The sequence below is a fragment of the Haliotis rubra genome, unplaced genomic scaffold, assembly GCF_003918875.1.
Source record: "Haliotis rubra isolate DU_JTF1 unplaced genomic scaffold, ASM391887v1 Scf452, whole genome shotgun sequence".
Lineage (NCBI taxonomy): Eukaryota > Metazoa > Mollusca > Gastropoda > Lepetellida > Haliotidae > Haliotis > Haliotis rubra.
This window is the reverse complement of record NW_025767138.1, coordinates 864578-886139: the sequence shown is the minus strand read 5'-3', so window position 1 is coordinate 886139 and position 21562 is coordinate 864578. Positions and strand designations below refer to the sequence as shown.

The 21562-nt window shown below is 37.1% G+C and overlaps 1 protein-coding gene across 1 annotated transcript; it reads left to right on the top strand.

The window, feature by feature from the left end:
• Positions 1-3636: 3636 nt before the first annotated feature.
• On the top strand, positions 3637-20397 carry LOC124289945. Its single transcript, XM_046726616.1, has 5 exons — positions 3637-3943; positions 4215-4403; positions 4759-4861; positions 19003-19104; positions 20240-20397. The coding sequence occupies exons 1-5, from the start codon at positions 3671-3673 to the stop codon at positions 20395-20397; spliced, it is 825 nt and encodes a 274-aa protein (XP_046582572.1). The 5' UTR covers positions 3637-3670.
• Positions 20398-21562: the final 1165 nt, after the last annotated feature.

Below are 21562 nucleotides of genomic sequence, written 5' to 3'. Positions count from 1 at the left end.
TGTTCAAGCAGAGTTCAGTAAGGCGGTTAATGCCGCTATTACGTTCGGTTTTCGATCGTACACGTATGGACAAGCCAGTGGCTCTTATCGTTGTTAATTTTTTCCATGTTATTTCTGAAGGACATTTTATTAATTTAACATTGCATCTGAATTTCAATTTTTTAAACTATGACAATTTTGCTCGTTTAAGTCGTTGGAAAGTTGTGTCGATTTTATACCACGAAAATGGGGAATCGAAATAATTTCGAAATTAGTTTCTGATCCACTTGACTGTGGGATAGTTACTGGCTGTCATAGTGTGTGCATGTTATAAAAAACTATTTCTTAAAAGAAATGACAGACGCATTCTTGTTAATTAACACTGACTAAACTAAATGTTAAATGACCATCTGCTGGGTTGTCCACTATTACCGCATGTTTTGAAGTGCTATACTAAAGCAGAGACGATATAATAAATAATATTTATTAAATGGTCTCTTATTAAAGGTACTCTGTTTACACTGTGTATTCTTAAATTTTCCCCAGACAAATTAATTGATCGGTTTTGGATAGATGTATTTCCCTTCTAGACAAGAGCCAGAAATAAACGTGTGGCCTACACTATAACGGGGCGTTGGCGATGACTAGTCCTCGGCTATGAGTTGTCACTGTATGGCCACAGAGTGACAGACTATCACAATATATTCTCAGTGAAGTGATCAATGTTTGGTGATGATTTACATAAAAATATTGATCTAGAATCTAATTGCTTTTGCAGGAAGGAGATATAAACAATGTCGTGGTTTGACACCAATATATAAGTGACATCGTTTGAAACCGTGTTGATTAGGGTTTTTCATGATTTTTCATGGTACAGTATTCCATAGTGAAAATGGCGTGGTCTCAGTTTAGTAAATGTTGGACCAAATAAAGTTGTTACAATTCTTGGTTTTCGTGATCGAAAACTGAAGAATCTGGTTACAATGCTCGCAACGAAATCGTACTGCAGCTGTAACTGTTCCGCGTGTAAGGCTTGAATCATGTAGCTAGTTACAATAGATGTGTAATAAATCAATTCCAGTTTGGATTCTGGGCTCGAAACGCTCGCCAGTAATCCAAGTTTGTTGTAAATGAAAACCCACCAAAAACTTGAGGCAATTACATAGTATGTTTCAGCTTTAGACTAACTAGATCTACTTTATATGCTTTATGGAAAACGGTTCAATTTATAACTTGTGATAATATGGAACATTGTTATTTTCATTGCAGCAAGGGCGAATATGAGATAAGCATGAGATAAGCATTCCACATTGCTGAAACGTTTCTGGAACCATACAAAATCACGTGAATAAAACATTTTTTAAAACATTTCCAAAACATCTCGAAAAAACATTTCAGGAAAACATTTTAAAAACCTTATAATTAAACGTTTTTGAAAATGTTTCTAAAACATTTCTGGAACCATACAAAATCACGTGAATAAAACATTTAAAAAAATGTTTCTGGAACATTTCACGAAATGTTCTGAGGATATTTTTAAAACATTTTCGTGTTAGCTGGGAAGTCACATTCATGGGGAAGATGCTGAACGCTATAGATCATGGTTTAAGCATAAATATTTTACAAACTACGATCACAAGAATGTATGTTGCAGGGAGTGCTGGGGATAGGACATCATTACAAAACTCAGTGTCTTTACCACTTGGCTAACATTTGATCAAGTAGGACATAAAACTACTGGGTTTTAATATTTGAGGGTTTTGATATTCACTGTGTCAATCTTGATGGATTTAGGCAACTCTTGTACTAACTTTGCTAAATTGAATTGAACTGGCTCCATTTTACAACAAAGTGTTTGCTGTTGAAAGATGTGTAAAAGCCAGAAATTATATAATTAATGTGATAAACAATTGGGTAGGTCTTGATTTTGTATGTCGTTAAAATAACGTTTAAACAATGTTAAAGCTGAGTGGAAATCAATCTGTGAAGCTTGAAATGGAACTTTGTTACTAAATACATACTCACCAGCATTGAAAACGAACCAGTCTCAAATTCTCCATATTTTCATCAGAATGGATTTCAGAATGACAATTATCAATGAGTATGACTAACATGAAGTTGCTTCATGGCCATCGGGCCGCCTCCGTGGTGTAGTGGTTAGAGCGTCCGCCCGGAGAGCGGAAGGTCGCGGGTTCCATCCCAGACCGCGTCATACCAAAAGACGTTAAAATATGGTACTTGTTGGTCCCTGCCTGTCGCTCGGCATTAATGGGTACAACAAGGACTGGTCGGCTCGGAGTCAGTATAATGTGTCTGAGTGGGGTATTCATGCTTCACTGTGGCATGGTATCTCAGTGGGCTAGCACTATAAAACCAGCTTCAGTCTGGGCTAGTACAAGCAGCCGCACATACACACGCATGCACGTCGTCATATGAGCGAGATATTCTCAAGCACGACGTTAAACCCAATTTCACCTCACCTCACCTCATGGCCATCGCAGGCTTCATAGACAACATCAGCATACAGTCATCACCCGTGACCTTGTGAAATACGCCCTGTCAGGATCGCCATATTGTCTGTGACCATATTTATGATTGAACACTTGACTGCTGCACTAGTTCAGTGCCAACACCGTGCAATGCCGTCTACAATGCCTTACATTGGACCAATTCAAACTGACCGACACTTTAATGAGTGTATACAGTGGGCATGTTCAATAGAAGTTACAAAAATGGCAGGGTGTGGCTTTCACTGATGAGTCACGTTTTCACCTACGTAATGCTGACGGCCGATTACGTGTTTGGTGTAGACGTGGTGAACATTATGCTTATGGGTGTGTGACTCAGACAGACCGTTGAGGAGGTGCAAGTGTCATGGTCTTGGGTGGAATAAGTTGCAATCACAGGACTGCCCTTCATGTCTGTCACGGTAGAGTTAATGCCCTTTACTACCGTGACCAGATTCTTCAGAATGACATCGTATCATTCTTCAATAACCACCAAGAAGTCCATACTTTTCGAAAGGACAACGCACGAACACACACAGCTTTCCGTCCAGTATCTGGCCCAGCAACACATTACGGTAATTCACTGGCCCCCATTGTCACCAGATTTATCCCCTATTTTGCACTTGTCGGACGAAATTGGTCAACATCTTTCGCGTCGACAATAGATGCGAAACAACCGGAACTTGAGATTGCACTACTGCAGGAGTGGAATGCCATCCCCCAGAACACTATTTGTAGGCTTATTGACTCCATGAGGAGATGTACATGTTGCACTGCATGTGTCAATGCAAATTTCGATTTGACCCCACATGTGTTTGATCCTTTGTGACTGTGAAACAATTAAATGAATGAGCGTTGTTGTTGTTTTTGTTAGTTGTGCATCTTATCCACTAAAAAATATAAATTGCTTACACGTGATTTTTGTAATTTCAAATTTTGTAAGAGGTGCGTTTTCAATGCTGGGGAGTATATTTATCTCGTGCTTAATGTCTATGTCGGTGTCATATTGTCATATCAAACGAATAGGCCATTTCATCAACTAGTCTAAACTTCTAAAAATAGAATATAGGGTACTTCCGCTCTATTTTAGAATCGCGCATGCGCGAAAAACGAGGGACAAACATTGACATTTGTCCCTCTTCCCCTTGTCAAAACAACAACACGATTTCGGATATACTTACACGATGCCGGCTAAACACTGTGCGTATGGGATCTGCCGAAGCGACAACCGATACGGGGAGAGACCGGAGATGGCCGGGGTTCATTTTATTTTATTTCCTAAGTTCCACAAGGAGCCTGAGAAGTGTGCGAGGTGGGTTCGCGCTTGTTCGCGAGATGGATTCACAACAGACAAGGTCAACAAATACACCTACCTATGTTCCAAACACTTCGTTGGTGGGAATGGTCCATCGTTTGAACATCCCGACCCTATCCCGGCAACATATACATCTGATCAGGTACGTGTCATGATTTTTATGTTTGTGTTCAAATATAACGTCAAAAACATTGTCTACAAGCCAGTGTCATACTACATATACGCATAAAGGTCAAACCAATGTAAAACGTGGTGAGCATTTAGATTTGACACCTGATGTATGTATGAATTATGACAAATTTTAAATTCAATAAAAAATGTCATTGATGTTATCTTTTTTGTAAAAATGATCATGATGATATGTTCAAACATATAGTGGCAGATTTATGCAGTCCAAATTGAAAAAATTCCAGGTGGTGCATTTTTCCAAGAAGAGGAAGAACCCAGTGGAGAGACACCCTCTTCCATCCAAGGTATCCAGGTTGGACCCAACTTCGACAGCAGGTGATGATGGCCTATCCTTGTTGGCAGTATGTGCAGCTGACCACCCTTACACCTCAAGAAAGCATCCAGAGGATCAGGAGACAATCTGTACTGAATTGGTATGGTCATAACTGTGTCATAGATGTAAAGTTGTGTTTAAGTCTTTTATCTGATATTAAGTGTTTTGCAATCATGCATCAAACCATTAGATCTATATTTTGTTCAAATTAATCTTACAATGTACAATTTAAGAATTCAAGCTACTAATAATGAAAGTATGTAACTTTGTAACCCTAAACACATTTAATATATCTTTTGAGTATAACCGTGAGGCACAAGAGTTACTAGGACCATGCTCTTACTATTATTAATCACCCATTGCCTCTACAATACTACCAAATGTACACCTTGTCTAAATATGTAACTGATCAAACATTTTGCGTTCAACATAATTTTTTTTATGTATTGGAACAGAATGTCTGTGACATTGAAGAGACTGCCTTGACTGAGCACAGTTCCAGTGATGCTGCCTGCCAAGCTACATGCCATCAACTCAAGACATGTCCAGCCAGGCCGAGTTTGTATGTTCAAGCATCTTGGTATCTAAGATTTATGAAAGATGACAGCGCAAGTCCCTGATTCAGATTGTGGAATTAGCAGAAATCTAGACAACAAAACCTGTGATTTACTTTTGATAATCTAGTGTGCAATAAGAAGAAATTTAAAATTACTACACTGGTATGAAAACTGTTCACTTCAATCATCTCTTTTCTTCTCTTGGTGACAGTGTGAATGACATTTGCTACTGGCGTGGAAATAAGATGAATTCCAATAAATCTGGTAAATGCAGGGTTTTGACAGTAAAAGACCAACTTGTTTTGACGCTTGTAAGATTAAGGAGAAATTTGCCCACAAAAGATTTATCCTATAGATATAACATCAGTGTTGGTTCTGTGTCCTGTATCATTACCACTTGGATTCAGTTTCTGTATATGAAGTTAATTACTTTAAAAGATCACATCTTTCCTTCAAGGCACATTATCAGGAAAACATTGCCATCTGTTTTTAAAAGTTTCAAAAACATCTGAGTCATTGTTGATTGTTTTGAAGTGTTTACAGAAAGACCAAGTGATTATGGTGAGCAAGGTAACATGTACTCTCAGTACAAGACTCACAACACCTTAAAGGTTTTACTCGGTATTTCTCCAACTGGGGCTGTTACATTTGTATCTGATGCATATGAAGGTTGCATATCAGACAGAGATATTGTCAGGAAATCAGGCTTTCTGCAAAAAATAAACCCAGGTGATTTGGTTTTAGCTGATAGAGGCTTCACTATCAAAGATCTCCTCATGAGCTGTAGAGCACATTTGAATATTCCCCCATTCCTAGGCAAAAGGGACAAGCTGACTCCTAAAGAAGACATCTTGACTCGATCTATTGCCAGGACAAAAATACATGTGGAGAGATCTGTGGGAAAGTTGAGGGAATATCGAATATTAAGCGCTGTTATTCATCTTTCAATGAAACACTTAGCATCCCAGATAGTGTTTGTTATAGGAATGCTTTCAAACTACCAGCCACCGCTTGTTAAGTAAGGAAGGCAGTATCCTCCTCATATTATTGAATGTACATTATCTGTGATGATAAACTCTTGTCTTCTCAGTTTAAACATGTAAGTAGTTATTAGGTGTTGATATTCCTCACTCATGAATACATTTCACTATACAATTACTGTTTGCATGCACAAAGTTTATTACTTTTAAATATCACATTTTTCCTTCATGGCACATTATCAGAAAAAGATTGATTGTTTTGAAGTGTTTGCAGAACAATAAAGTAATTATGGTAAGCAAGGAAACTTGTACCTTAAAAGTTATATTCAGATCAGGAAGGAATTACCTAGTGGCAGTTATGATGATAAATATAAGAGTGGTTGATGTGCCAGGTAAAAGTAATAGCAGGAACGGATAAAGTAAGAGTAATAAATTGAATGTGATGTAATAGTTGATTGTCAAACACCTTGACCAGTGATCATATTTATGGGCATCATTAACAGGTCATGTGACCTTTCTTAGCCAATCAGAATACAGGTTTGATGGCTTTCATACCAGAAACAATGCATAGGTAATTTCATTTCTAACACAAGTGACTACTAATTATCCTTATGCTGTCCTGTTTGTCAGAATACAATTAGGACTCAGTAGAAATGATTAGGATATCAAGAGAATTTGTTATAATTAAATGGACAATATCTTCATGCATCGTAGCATCAGTGGCCGCCATCTTAGTTGGTGGTTAGCTCTATGACAAGTGAAACTTACAAAAGAATCAGTTTCCTTTTATCAGTTGGTATTGTCCTTATGTGATACAAAGTGTCTGAAAAGTTTGGACAAATGAGATTTGTGCTAACATCTGATGTAACTAGCCTAGTCTTTATTCATGTGAATGTAGGCCATCGGCCCATGGTACAACGTTATACATTGGCAGCCTTCAAGCTGTAGCGACGATGATTGTTAGCATAGAAGATAAACAAGGCAAAATTTCTTAAAGCCAGAGGAGTAGCATTACTCATCAGTTGATTAAATCTACACAAGGTTGAATGGGTGAAAACATCGACAGGGATAAAACGTTTACGTAGATCATCATAAGCAGTACAAATCAGTAAGAAGTGGTACTCATTTTCCACATAGTTACAGGAACACATTTCACACAATCTTGAGTAGTTTGGTTTCTTTACATATATCTACCAGTTTCTATATCTAACATCTGATATAGCAATAAGCACAACCTTATGTTCAGACCAAGCATCTGGGGCGGCATTCTACAGATGTCAAATGTATGTTAAAACCATTGATAACTTGGGCCCAGTGTAGCGTAAATATACTCTGTATCAAGGAATTGATGTTGTCCAATGTGGCCTTTAATAATTTGGACTATACAAGATTTACTAAAATATGTGGCAAATGCAAACCGAGGATATGGACAGCAGACTGTCAAATAGTGCCTCAGCAACAAATGTCAAAACCTTGAACTACTGTCATATTGCAGGTACACATGTGGGAAATACAGTAGAATATATATTGTACTCTGTCTTAAAACAATGCATGAAAATATCAGATAATGAATATGACTTTAATAGGAAAACAGACATCCAGTTATTTACAGTCACCATGCCTTACCTAAATGTTGTTGACAGGTCACCGTAACCATAGAAATGTCAAACAGATCAAATTAGTTCTTCAGTGCAATGAAGTTTAATTTTCAATAGTATCAGTCATGGAATATACTTTAAAACACTTCTGAGCAAGAAAGTTATCAGAAAATTGTCATTTACTTGTGTAATAGGTCATTGTTTATCTGGGTCACAAGTCAGACAGACTTTAGCCACAATGCAGGAGTGTACACAAGAAATAGTCCCTGACAAACATTGTTGTCATCACACAAAATACATAATGATTCCCGACAGTGAATAACTATTTCACTTGGAGGCATGAAATACAATAGCCTGTGCAATGATAGCACATAATGACATCATTAGTAAAATCCTTCATGGATGTAAATAGCATAGTGACACAGTGGTAACAGGTGTGATTTATTTGTATGAACATGTTATATTTGAGATTACACTTTCTCACTAAAGTATGGTACAGATTCTAGTACTTTAGACAGATTGGTTGGACTCAACCTTACAAACTTACTATCATCTCTACCATACTTCACTGAAAAAGTATAATACCAAAACATAAAATGTTACATTTGAGCAGCATTTCTATGCATTATTTCTATGCATTCAAGCCAGAGGTTCATGTATAAAATAGTATTGCACTAACAATCATGATGATATGCAGTATTTAAGAGGCTGAATCATTCATCATGTACTCAGCATATGACTGTACATATTTTCAAAGTATTGTTGAAGTAAATAAACAGTACATTTACCATTAACTACCATGTCTAGTTATTTGTTTACATTTGTTTATTGATACCACAGTTTGTAACATTTACTTTGACAGATCAAAGGGAAGTAGCTTTCTTGGCACTCTCATTTCAAATATCTCAGGAACCAGAATATATTTGTAAAATAGTTTCAAGCGGTGGTATGTCTGTTCCCAAAATAGTTTATTGAAGAATAATCTTTCTACTGACATGCCCTTTGGGGACCATATTACAAAGTCACCAAAAGACTTTTTACAGATGGCCATTTGCATTTGACATTGAAAATAATATTTATGATTTCTTTTCAACTGGAGTTTCCCATTTTCCAAAGTGCTGCAAAATGAATAATATTGCTTCTTTGTGAGTTTTTCTTTTGCCTCAATTGGAGCAATGTTTTCTAGCACTGATGGACACTTAATTTCCAAAACTCCACAAGCTACATCGGAACAGAGAGACTGCAATATGCCATCAGGGCTACATCCTAGTTCAGGATACTTGGAATTTATCCAGAAACCACTTGCATGGCAAGTAAATGTTTCTATATGTTTTAATGAATAGTCTTCAAATGCAGTTTTTTCATTACATGAACCATACCTCATGTCAGCTGTATCAACACAATCAATACCCCAAACATGTGATGATAACATACGATATCTACCTCGACCTGTGGATACAGTAGCACAATCTTTACAAATAGATGCTGTCACTCTGTACCACCTGGCATTATGCCACTGATCAGAAGTTGCTTGACCTTCAGTACCAGGTACTTCACATGAGCCAACTCCATATTCTGATATGATATCTTTCACATTTTCAATAAAAACATCACACCTGTCCATGAGATAAAGTTTTAAGTCATTAGACAATTCATAATCATCGTAAGTTATTTCTAGGATGCTGTGCCATGATGTTTTTTGTGTCCAGGGCTAGTGCTGTGGAAATGAAAGCAGTCGCAAAACTACTATCAGCTTTATTGGATTGATCTACAACAGGACGTGGGTCATGATCAATGACATGGTTTGGTGCTCGCTTTTTGCTGTACTGCAAAGTTTGAGCAGGTTGTGGGTTTCTCTTTTTGTTTCGGGGTTTATTCCAGGAACAAGTCAAAGAAGTACACGAGGGTGCAGTATAACCAAAGTTAACAGTGTAATCCTCTAAAGCAAACAACAATCCTGCACATGATGCATCCTGAATTACAGCATACTTATCAAGTGTAACATGTGCATGGTACATCATACCCAGTCTGTATGACGGAAGACATTCACATTTAAGATAATAATAATCATTATTAGAACAAGTTTGAATATTTTGTATGTGGCCACTCTTAAAAAAAGCTCTTCCCTTCTTCATGGGCTTTGCTGTGCTAAAGGTGTTGTCCTGATCCTCTTCATCATCATCACTAGTGTTGATAGGAGTGACTTGTGGTAGAGGCTGTAGTCTGGCTGAAGCAATTATGTACTGGTATATATCACCATATGAAAAGGTCGGAGGGATATTACCAAAAGGGAAGTTCTTCCATCCTGTGATAGGTGGCGTGGGAGGCTGCTTTACAGTCGAAGCCTGACTTGTACTGGAATGCAAATAAAATTTAGTGCAGAAAAATATTCCAGACATTTTAATGTCTTCACAAAATTACTTTCTCAAGGGACTTACTATTTATTATTAAACTTGTAGGTGTGCAGGGTCTTGGGATTACATGACAACACAGAATATCACAGTACAATGTTTTCACCACATTTTATAACATGAAGCCTGACCCTTCTAAAAGTGAAATTAAAAAGGTTTGTTTTTTTCTTAAATAACATGGCATACAATTTCCTCTCACTCCAGAGGATGTACACACATTCCTTTAAATATACCTTGATTAAATCAACAATTTAAGTGATTAACATACTTTTCTCCAAATAAAATATGCCACAAATAGTATTAGCAATTTCCATACACTTTCTATTTCTGGTGCTTGAAGTAATGTTCACCACATGGGTACAATGTGTGAAGCCCATTTCTGGTGTCCCCCATCGTGATATTGCTGGAATATTGCTAAAACGCGGCGTAAAACCAAACTCAGTCAGTCAGTCAGTGAAGTAATGTTCAAGAAGAAATGTACAGACTATTAAATTAACACAATTTCACAATTAACACAATTTCACAGAATTCAATGCAACTTCAATCCAGTAATGGAAACTCATTAATGCTATTTCAACCTATTCTCATGCAGTGTTTCCATTTGGTCAAAGATATGATCAGGAATCAATACTGTATATTTACCTGTTAAGAGAAGCCAAAACATCTTGAACCTTCATCTGGTACCATTTCCCATTATCGATGGAAATGGCAATGTTGGTGTCCTGATGCGCATCTATGCAATCTTGGCATCTGTGTGAAAAAAATAGATAAGTAAACATCAGTCAAGGTTAGATCATAGCACTTGTCCACCAACTGACCAGACTAAGGCTTGTATATATTTCCTTATTTATGTATTGTTTATTTTAACCTGGTCTAGTAATGCTCGATTTGCTCTATCCCTGCCAGTTGTGTTGCAGTCTAAAATTAAGATTTCATCAGAGTTTAGTGGAATTCAGTGTGTGAACATTCAGGTCATCTGTGCATGAATACTTTCCATCTATTAAATTGGTAATGTCATAAAGTAGGTTAAATAACCTCTTGCGGTAATACAAAGAACCATAGCATAATGCATAATACGTGATTTTGTCAGATTTAGGTAATGTAAAAATCGAGGAAACAACAACATTACTCAATGTGGGAATTTACCTGGTTATTACAGGTTCAGGAACAATTATTTAAATGGTAATTGGTCGGCACTGGAGTACGAATACAACACATTGTCATTATCGCCTACATCTATGGGGGTACACGAATATATTTGTTTGTTATGGTTATTTCCATAAACAAATAATTGCGAGAGGGGAAAAATCACTTCCGGTTTGGGTTCTACCAAGCCGTCCGAAATTAATTCAAACATCGACGTAGGTTTTACCGTTTAGTCGTCACCATACCATTAACACAACCAGAACAAGAACTTAAATACATGTTATTTCATATATATTCTTAGCCGATAGATTCAGTAGGTTTGACATACTCCTTTCAACATTTTCCGACTAACCTTTCAACGAGTTCGACCTTGGTTCCTGTCGTGGGCAAGCCTCGGCACTCCAACCACCGTTTCAGTTGAACAACGGAATGACGATCGATGTCAAGATAAATAAATGTCGCTCCTGGGACGTCATCAGGCACGAGAGACACGTTATACAAGGTAGAGGTAGAAGCCATGGCGATAATAATGTAAGTAACGTGAAGACAGCTGTCAAACTGAGGCGCGCGAAAAACTGCAATGTTTGTCCCTCGAAATATTATTGTGCATCACGTGACGAGTTTGTGCACACAAACTGTGACGTAAGCAATGAAATGGCTTATTGCTAGCTTTTGAATTTGGTGCTATGGCATTTGCTGTTTTCAAATGATGGATGTAATGAATATGTAAGATTTTGAAAATAACTCATTTGGACTTTGTACTTAAAATGTTTATAAATGCACACTTGAACTCGTCACTATGGCTGGAATAATGCCGATGTGACGTAAAGCCCAACTCAACTCAACATATCAGACAAGAATAATGCCTTGCATAAGAGTGAGTGAGTAAGTTAAAATTTAAAGTCACATCGGCAATATTTCAGCCATATCGTGACTAAAACTAGTTCTAAATTTATAATACATACAGATAATATATAAAACACCTGTCGACGAAGGACAGTAAAACAACTAGATTATCACAGGGAAAAATTTAAGACTAGTAATTAAATCTAAAATATGTTACTTTTAAATGACAATACAATATAAAAACCGGCTATAGATTGCCAACAACTGAAGGTAGATCACCATACTAGGGACCATGGGGACTTACAGTACATTTGCTTCCTGCATGGACCCTAGCTGGATTTACACCATCCCTTCAGCCGTTAGCAATTTAGCAAATCTAGCCATACATTAAAAGAACAGGTATTCTACGATTAAAAAAGTGGAACGTTTTAATTTACTTCGAATGTTTTGGGACTTACATACCCTCTCAGGAAGACAATAATTTTACAATACTTTAACCCCCCTCGAGGATACAGCCACTAACAATCTTAGTTACTGATTCAAACTTCCAATCTTAAAATATTTGTGTATTTACACATCATTTAACAAATCTAATTCTTTTAAAAATGCAATAATTAAATGAGAACTGATACTATTAAAAGATCCTTCATAGTTCGTGATTTAAAATAGATATCCCTTGTGATGGAATATTCAACACAGTCAAGCAGGACATGCTTGACCGTGATTCTTTCATCACAAGGGATACAAAACGGAGGATCCTCACCTTTCAATAGGTATTCATGAGTATATCTTGTGTGGCCAATACGACATCGTCGTATGATGACCTCTTCAAATCTGGACTGACAACCCCAGTAAGTGTAACCGATATAGGGTTTTATTTCATGTAAATTATTGATACCTACTTGGGTGTCCCACTTCTTCTGCATCAGATCCCGGATGTAAGTTCAAATGCTAGCTTTGTAATCAGAGTAAGGAATAAGAAGTGGTGTCACAGATTTGTTGAGTGCTGCCTTGGCAGCAAGATCGGCCATTGTATTCCCAGAAATGCCAACGTGACTGGGTAACCAACAGAGGACGATGTCGTATTGGCCAGTTGCAAGATCATTATACAATTCTATAATTTCTATTAAAAGTGGATGTTTACAAGACATATTTCTAATCGTCTGAAGGCAAGAAAGAGAGTCAGAAAAGATTATGTATTGTTTATATTTAGGGTGTCTATTTATAGATTTAAGAGCTGTTAGGATTGCGTTTGCTTCTGCTGTGAAAATTGAACTGTCATTGGGTAATCTGGAAGATATAGTTTTTGACCCAATGACAGTGACACAAGCAACCGCGCTACCATCCTTGGACCCATCTGTAAATAAGGATTTATATGTATTATATTTACTTTTTAATTGATTATATTCTTGTTTATATAGTAAGTCATTAGTTTCTGATTTTTTAAATGTAGTGAGTGTTTGGTCGACTTTTGGCCTAACCAATTGCCAAGGAGAAGAAGAAAGAAGACGGGAAGGAGATATATTTTCAAGCTCAATGCCGGCAGCAGTAATGAATGGCTTAATCCTGAGCCAATAGTTTTATACGGCGTTGTGCAAGAGAAGGCTCATCGGCCTCGACGTAGAGACTGTCAACAGGAGATGTTCTGAATGATCCAAGACAAAGTCTCAGACCTTGGTGGTGGACAGAATCTAATAGTTTTAAGTTGCTTTTGCAGGCTCCACCATATACGATAGAGCCATGATCAAGCTTCGAGCGGACCAATGATCTATACAGGTGTAGGAGGGTAGTTTGGTCCCCTCCCCACTTTGAATTAGAAACGACTTTCAATAAATCAAAGTCCTTCAGGCATTTCGTTTTTAGGGATTTGATATGCGGAAGAAAAGTTAAATGGGAGTAAAAAATCAGACCTAAGAACTTGGCCTCTTTTACAACCTTGATGGGAGTGCCATTTAGAAACAGTTCTGGGTCTTTATGTGGTTTATATTTACGGCAGAAATGTTTGCAATTAGTTTTTCATTTAGAAAATTTAAAGTCGTTTTTAAGACACCATTTATTTATTTTATTTAAACACAACTGTAGTTGCCGTTCAATAGAATGCATATTCTTACCGCGACAAGAAATAATAGCTCTAAATTTCATTTAAAACGGAACGCGTAGCGTGAGGTTTTAAATGAACAATTTAGAGCTATTATAATTTCGTTATATACCTCTGATTTTCCAACACAGTAGGTTTATCTCCATTCTACCATTACTATTTTATGAACAATTTCAGGTGGAACTCTTTCTTTGGTTATGAGTCAATACGTGAAGCGGACTCGCATTCCAATCTCAAGTGGCATCGCCCGAAACGGGGTGATTGGTGGCAGACCGTCAATAACTAACAAACTTCAGATTCAGTAATAACAAATCACGGTTTGTTTTTTCAATGCATTAATCATCGATCATTAACTGATAAGTTGGAAAACATATATCAAATAAGTTTAAAAAGCTTGGTTCACATTTGAAAATTCCACCGTAGACCCTTTCCCCACCAGAATAATGGCAGCAACCTCATGACCTTGACCTTTTCTCGGAAGTCATTGTTTGCATTTACGTGCAAATTTGGAAAGATGCGACAGGAGAGCCTCTGACAGTTTGCGCAAGGTTAACCTGATTGTATGACTGAGATAGTCTTTGATATCTAATTACTGGTACTGGTACAAAATTTAAGAGTAGAGGCGCTTTTGCTGTAACGAGAAGTCAGTGTTGTACCGAATTTAGATACTGTTGAATTTTGCGCCCTGTCAACTTGACGATTTCACGCACCTCTACGTCTGCGTGCGACAGCTGTGGTGACCCTTACACACTCATGTGTGTACTTTGTGCTCAAATTCGATTCTACGGATATTATTTTTTACATTTTGGAAAGTGTTTTGACCTAGTGGCTTCAAAGTGTAGTGAATTCAAATTGAATCGGATTCGCTGGCATGTTCGCGAGGCTGTTGACAAAGAGCCAGATTTGTGGTGATACTTCCGAAAGGATGGAACAGGACGTGAGGGTGTACCTCTGGCATAAACACGGTAAGGTAATTAATTATACTTTAATAGACTACTTTAGATCAATCAGTGTAATGGATAAGAGGGATCATGACTAAGCTAAATAACTTCTTCAACGATATTATACTTTTAGAAAAAAATATGTTGGGCTAAACAGAACGGTTTGCAGATTCTGTAATTACTACCGCTAAATTTGAAACAGTACAAATTTCAAAATATCATTTTGTTTGAACTGATAACCCAACTGTTTATTTATGTGGACGGAAGGGATTCAAATTTCTTCGGCGTTTGATGTTAATGCATCCTCCGTTACCGGATCAAGATCAGTGGCGATATCGTTGACGAAAGCTGATAATAAATTTAACACGGAAATTATGAAGCAGTCTATTGCTGGATCTATTCTGACATAACATAGAATCAACGTAAACATATTTGTTCTTGCTGGTTTTTTATTCGGAAAGCAGACGATGTTTTGATCTTGTTCGACTGAATATTTGTTTCCATGCTTTCGAAGTACTTTTGTATGTATAAACACCTATTGCTGTGATTTACGCAAGTAGTGAGTCGAGCCCGTCATCGCTAAATCCATCTTTAAAGACATATGTGTAATTTCCGACAGCAAAATCGCCGTAATTTATCGATGCATCGGTAGGTTGTTTGGTGTACGCCATGTTGGTGGGAAGACAAAAATAGTGCATTTCCGTAAACCATGTATAATTGTGCACGGAAAATCAGAGACCAGTATAACTGATTATATACCTCTGAATGACTTTAATTAACCAATCACAATTAGGGGATAACATTACTGTGTTTGACGAATTGGGGAGGTATACCGGTGGTTATATAGCCGCAAATTTAGTTATATCAGCGACGCGCAAGCGGAGCCGATATAACGTTAAATTTGCGGCTATATAACCACCGGTATACCTCCCCAATTCGTCATACACAGTGCAGTTATCCCCATTCTAATTCAACTCGTTTTACGCGGTCTTTTCGTGAAAGAAATTCATTATTTAAACCAGGTCAAAGTTCCACTAGGTCAATGGTTAATCATATCACTCCTTGAACTTACACCATCGCCAGAAAAAGTAGTTCCCTTTTCAAACTACACACGTTTATTATGTGCACACAGACTAAATCTGACAATGATGAATAGATCATAGTATTATAGATAAAATGGACGGACTAATGATGAAACCGCCCTCTAGTTACAGAAATGAGCGGCCCGCTGATTCCTCAACTACGGGCCATTATCAGTTCTGTTGTCAAATAACGTCACAGCAGGTGACGTCACGCTCCATAATGACGTCATAATCTTGCTTCATGATCTAACAGTGTTGGGTCAACAGCCCGTTGCGAGTAAGTTGTTTGAACTTAAAATTAAATTTATGATACTGTTTTGTCTTTTTTAACACAAATTCCACCCATTTTAGCTGGATAGGGGAGTTAAATGGCTTCTGCAAATGACAATGTCCTGCAAAGCAGCGTTACCCCAATAGTGTAGGGATACATTCAAAGGTTTTGGTGAATCGGTTTTCAAATTGCGACCGTAAATGCTGATTATACGGTCGGAAATTTATAGCATTGACCAATCAGAACTCGTGTTACATACTAAGTTGAATTAGAATTCAGTGTTTACTGAAGTCATGGTAGAATTACAGTTGTTAGCACCATTGACAAAGAAATACACCTTGTTTAGTAGTCTGACATGTAACCCCAGACATAAAATTTTCGAATTTCTAAATATGCATCTAAAAATGAAAAAAGAAGTAATCTAAAAGGGGAAATTCATAATTCCCTAGAGCTGAGGTAATCTAGACTTGACTTGTATTTTCTATGGTGTGGAAGACAGACTTCATTGATATATACTGGACAAAATAAGTTAGGGATATTGTTTTTTTTATGATCATTATTCATAATTTCAAAATTTACATATATCCCTTACTATTTTTGTCCAGTATACTACTGGGAAGAGTAATGTACAACCTAACATTAGCATTGTTGGTATATAGGAGTTATGTATACTTGTTTGTCTGGAAATGTGTTGCTTTGTGTTTTTTCTGAACTCTTTTGCAGGTAATGCTCGCAGTTTTGGTAATTTAATTTGTACTTTTATACGAATCATCACAATGACGTGATTGTCATGTTTTGATTAGCTGAAAGTCCGATTTTGTAACCACAATCACTTTTGGTTGCATTTACGGAAATGACACAATGGGTGAAGATGAAACATCCCTTGTAGCAGCCTGCTACTTCTGCCACTTGTCTGAACCACAACATGTTTTGCCTTAATACAAACAATACCTAACAACACATACATCCAATATGATGCAACGTTTTGCCTTATCTGCTACCATTACAGAGATACCTGCCAGCTGATTTTGCCATTAATCATGATATAATAAAGGATATACTGATATTTTCCGAAACTATAGTCTGAATTCCAGAGGTGATAATCTGTATGATATTTTCATATTTGCTGGAAGTATACACCCAAAATTATGACAGTACGATCATCTTGGTGAAAGTATGAATTATGTGCATGTTACTATTTGATATTAATGTGACCACATTGTTGGTTATTTAATGGTTTGTATATCATCAATAACACTTCCATCCTTCAAAATACTCCCATTCTCAGTTTCATATGAAAACATACGGTAAAGCTGTGACATGACTGGAAGCAATAACGGGCAAATAGAATACCAGTACTGACTGGTCGTTAGGTGGGTATCTCTGAGAAAACACCATTTCTGTAGCCACGCAGGCCAAGCCATAGTCATTACAACTAAAATTGATCAGTTTGCTTACTACTACAGGTTTTTTTCTGATATCCCCTTATATAAGCTAATTGTCACGACACTACTGTATAAAACATATCAACTGTAATGTGTGTAACCATTATTATTTTTAAATTACTATTTTCTTAGATAAGCAACTACTCGACACTGAAAGCTGTGCACCTCAGTGAATTGAGATTGTTACCAAATACACATCGTATTGTAACATGACAGACAGATTTTCTGTTATTTTGCCCTATGCTTCCTCCTAAATATATATTGTATATTTGTCTTTCTTGCAGCTACAAACAAACCCTACAAAAAACAAACTGAAAGAGAAACTTTGACTTCATCTTCCAGTGATGACAGTTACGATGACAGAAATGTCGTTAGTCACATAACAGCTACGGTCTCTGGTGAGTGGTTTGCAATGTGGTGCTATATTAATCTATCTCAGAATGGTGAATCATAATTTGTCATTTGGGATGCAGGAACTACATGAATGGACTGAGGGGTTAGTGTCAGAGTGAAATGCGAGAGTTGGAGTGCATATGGAGAACACCGCTATATGGCTATATACAACTAAGATTACATTGGTACAATTGAGATTATAGCTAAAACACATGGAATTATCATGAAACGGCCCTCCTATTATCAGAAATTTGCGGGCCGCTGCAAATGATATCGGACCGCTCAACCTTAACGACGGGCCACTATCAGTTCTGTTGTCAAGTGACGTCATAGTGGGTGCGTCGGTTCATTCGACATTGGCTTTGGGACTGGGAGATATTCTGGGTCAAACAAGTCAAGCAACCCGAATTCCCGCTTTAAATAGCAGTAATATTGGCTTTCTTGCTGGTGCTGACCTTAACAATTGCACTATTAACGTTGTTGTTGGACCAAAACCGAACACTGACATAGTTTGACATGTTGCAGACTATGGTCTTGTCAAAGGCCAAGGTCGAATTTCGTCACTTTCTGTTGTGACGTCACTGGAATTGTTCGATGACGTAATTGCATTCGTTTGATAATCAGTCAGTCGAAGGGCTAAACTCGCATTATGACTGCATTAGGACGTTTAGTAAACATGATCATGTTGGGCATTGTATAATCTGCCAGTGATAAATTCCCATCCCCTTGAAAATCATACTCTTGATACCAAAGCAGAAGAAAAAAGCCTTCCCAGCCAAATCATGTACTTGCTGTGAGCTCATAGTATCATATAACTGAACATCTTGCCTTTAAATTCTACCTGGGGTTAGTAGAATATGTCAGTGTTGTGTTTCGAACCTGAACTGAGATACTGAACCATCTCATACTAAGATCTTAATCAACATTCCAGTTGCATGGACAAAAGATGACTCAGCATCACTGCACACCTACTTTGGCGATTTCCTTGTGGTGGGAGAACGAGGAACTGGTGACAACAAGGGCAAACTTCCCAGTAAGTTCTAGCATAAAACCATTTCTCGGATATGTATCATTAGGCAGCCTCTTTTTTGAGGATGCAATAAGGTTTTGTCTGATTTTTACTATCCTACAAAGTCTTTCTCTTTTCAGTCACGTTTGAACTTGAAATATAAATATGTATCATTTTGCAAGTTGTCGGTTATTGAACACAGGGGCTAGCTATATAATACGGAGGCTACGGAGGGGAGACATCGACGTTCTCGACTTCGCTGATGCTGCCTCCCATATTGTACAACTCCAGTAATGTCCATTGAATGAACTGTTGAATTGCACATTTGTATACTGTCTGCTTCATTGTTAATAATGAAATGCCCATTAACAGATATCTTAGTTGGTTTATTTCTTATACGGTCCCCCAAACACAGGGAATTAGATCGTTAAACTCACACTGGCTGTCAGTTGTTTAGTATAATTGGCTACTGGTAGGCGACCTGCTATTATAGTGGTTTGTTTTTTATACGACTCGAGGAGTCGTCCTGCGCATGAACCGTATAGATAATAGAGAATCACGGCTCAGTGATCATTATTGATCAGTAGATGATCACTGTTGCTGATAATTGACAAAACAAATATGAAGATTCTATATTTATTAACATTCACAAATATATTAATTCAGATCTTGACACATTGTCTGAATGCAGAGTCAGATCGGTTGTTTTCACGCAACACACAAATTGTGCATCATATGTCCAATGGCACACAGGTATGAGTCCAGATTCCTCTATCTACATATTGCTTCCTACGTTTGGGAGCAGAGTGTCCACGATTAAGTTGCAAAACATTTCTTCCTGATCAGTGATCCATGATTCTCTATCATCTCCCTAAGTACTGGTAGTCACCTATTCACAACCAAAACCTGACCTTGTAACAACAGGGAGCTAGGGGGACAGGGGCTAGAGGAATGATACCATATGGGTAATACATGTTTATCTTGTCTCATAATTCTAGCCTTAACTAGTTACAAACTCTTAAAGGTAGTTAGAATGTTTCAGAATGAAACTGAAAATACAGTAATAGAAAATAACTTCTTTCAGGGAATATTTATGCTGGTTTTTGTTGTTATTTAACTTAAATGAGTACATGGATGAGGTGTGATCTTTTTTTCACAGGGAAAATGGAAACAACGAGATTTTTAGATCTGTCGACACCAAGCTGCCTGCTTCATCTGGACAAACAGGCCGCCTACAAAAAGGTGCGAAGCAAACTCTTCAATGACAGGAAGACCATTCGACAAAATGTTACCAAACACCTACAGCAGTTGCTGTAAAATGAACTTCAGTTCTTGTTTTACACTGTTAATCCACTAAAATTAGTGGAAAAATCACTGAACCTCAAAATTGGTACAGAAATGGTTTTGTGTATATATCCTTTACAATATTTCAATAGTTCAATATATAAAACGTCCTTCCTTGGATGTTGATAAATGGCACATTCTGTATCAAGATTTAACAGAACTTGAAGAAACATGCCAGAATGATATATTAGGAAGAAAGAAAGAAAGAAAGAAAGAGAGAGAGAGAGAGAGAGGATAGTTAAAATACATAAAATAAAAAGCTTTCTGTTGGAATAGCCTATTTTTCCCTAATTTATACTTAAAACAAACAGAACTGAAATAGACAACACATTCTTCTCACATTCTCACATACACGACATATACACACTTCTAACAACCAATATAAATACTACCATGTACTATCTACTACACACACCCACAACTCTCCACACCACCGTGTATCAGATGCATAAGGTGTGACTGTTTGCCTAAAGAGGGGTTAGCATATCATTGTTTATCCGGTTTTAAATTAATACAATTTCAAATTATAAATCTACGTTTAAGTAAAGTTGTGAATTTTTGTGATCCTTATCAAAGTGTAGTAGTATATGATAGCATTCATATTTTCTATGTTATTAATTTTAAAACAATTTCAAAAGGTGATTGAAGGATAAGCCTGAACATTGGGTATTAATTTTATCTGTTGGTATTCAATGTTGTGGAGATTCTGTTGAGATGAATTATCAATTATTGGTTATACCCTTACAATTATTAGCATATACAATTGATAACATATACAACATGTACTTATGTCTATCCACTACATTCTTTGTTTTGTGGATCTATTCAGTTACAGTAATTGCTCAGTGGGCATGTACATTATTATCTTGAAAAACAGAATATGGCATTTAGAACATGGACCAACATAATTTGGAAACAATATGCTGTGTTGGTAGGGCTGTCAAGTGATTCTTCCATAGACAATATGCAGTGATGTAGTTGTCATAGTGATCAACATCATATCATTACAGATGTACCGGTACCCCAAAATCTGTTTTATTGCCCTTTGTTGAGATTCGCATGACATTCATTAGGATGCCTCCAGACATGTCCATGTCTATTCAGAAAGTCCAGTGTGAAACTGGACTCATGTAGAAGC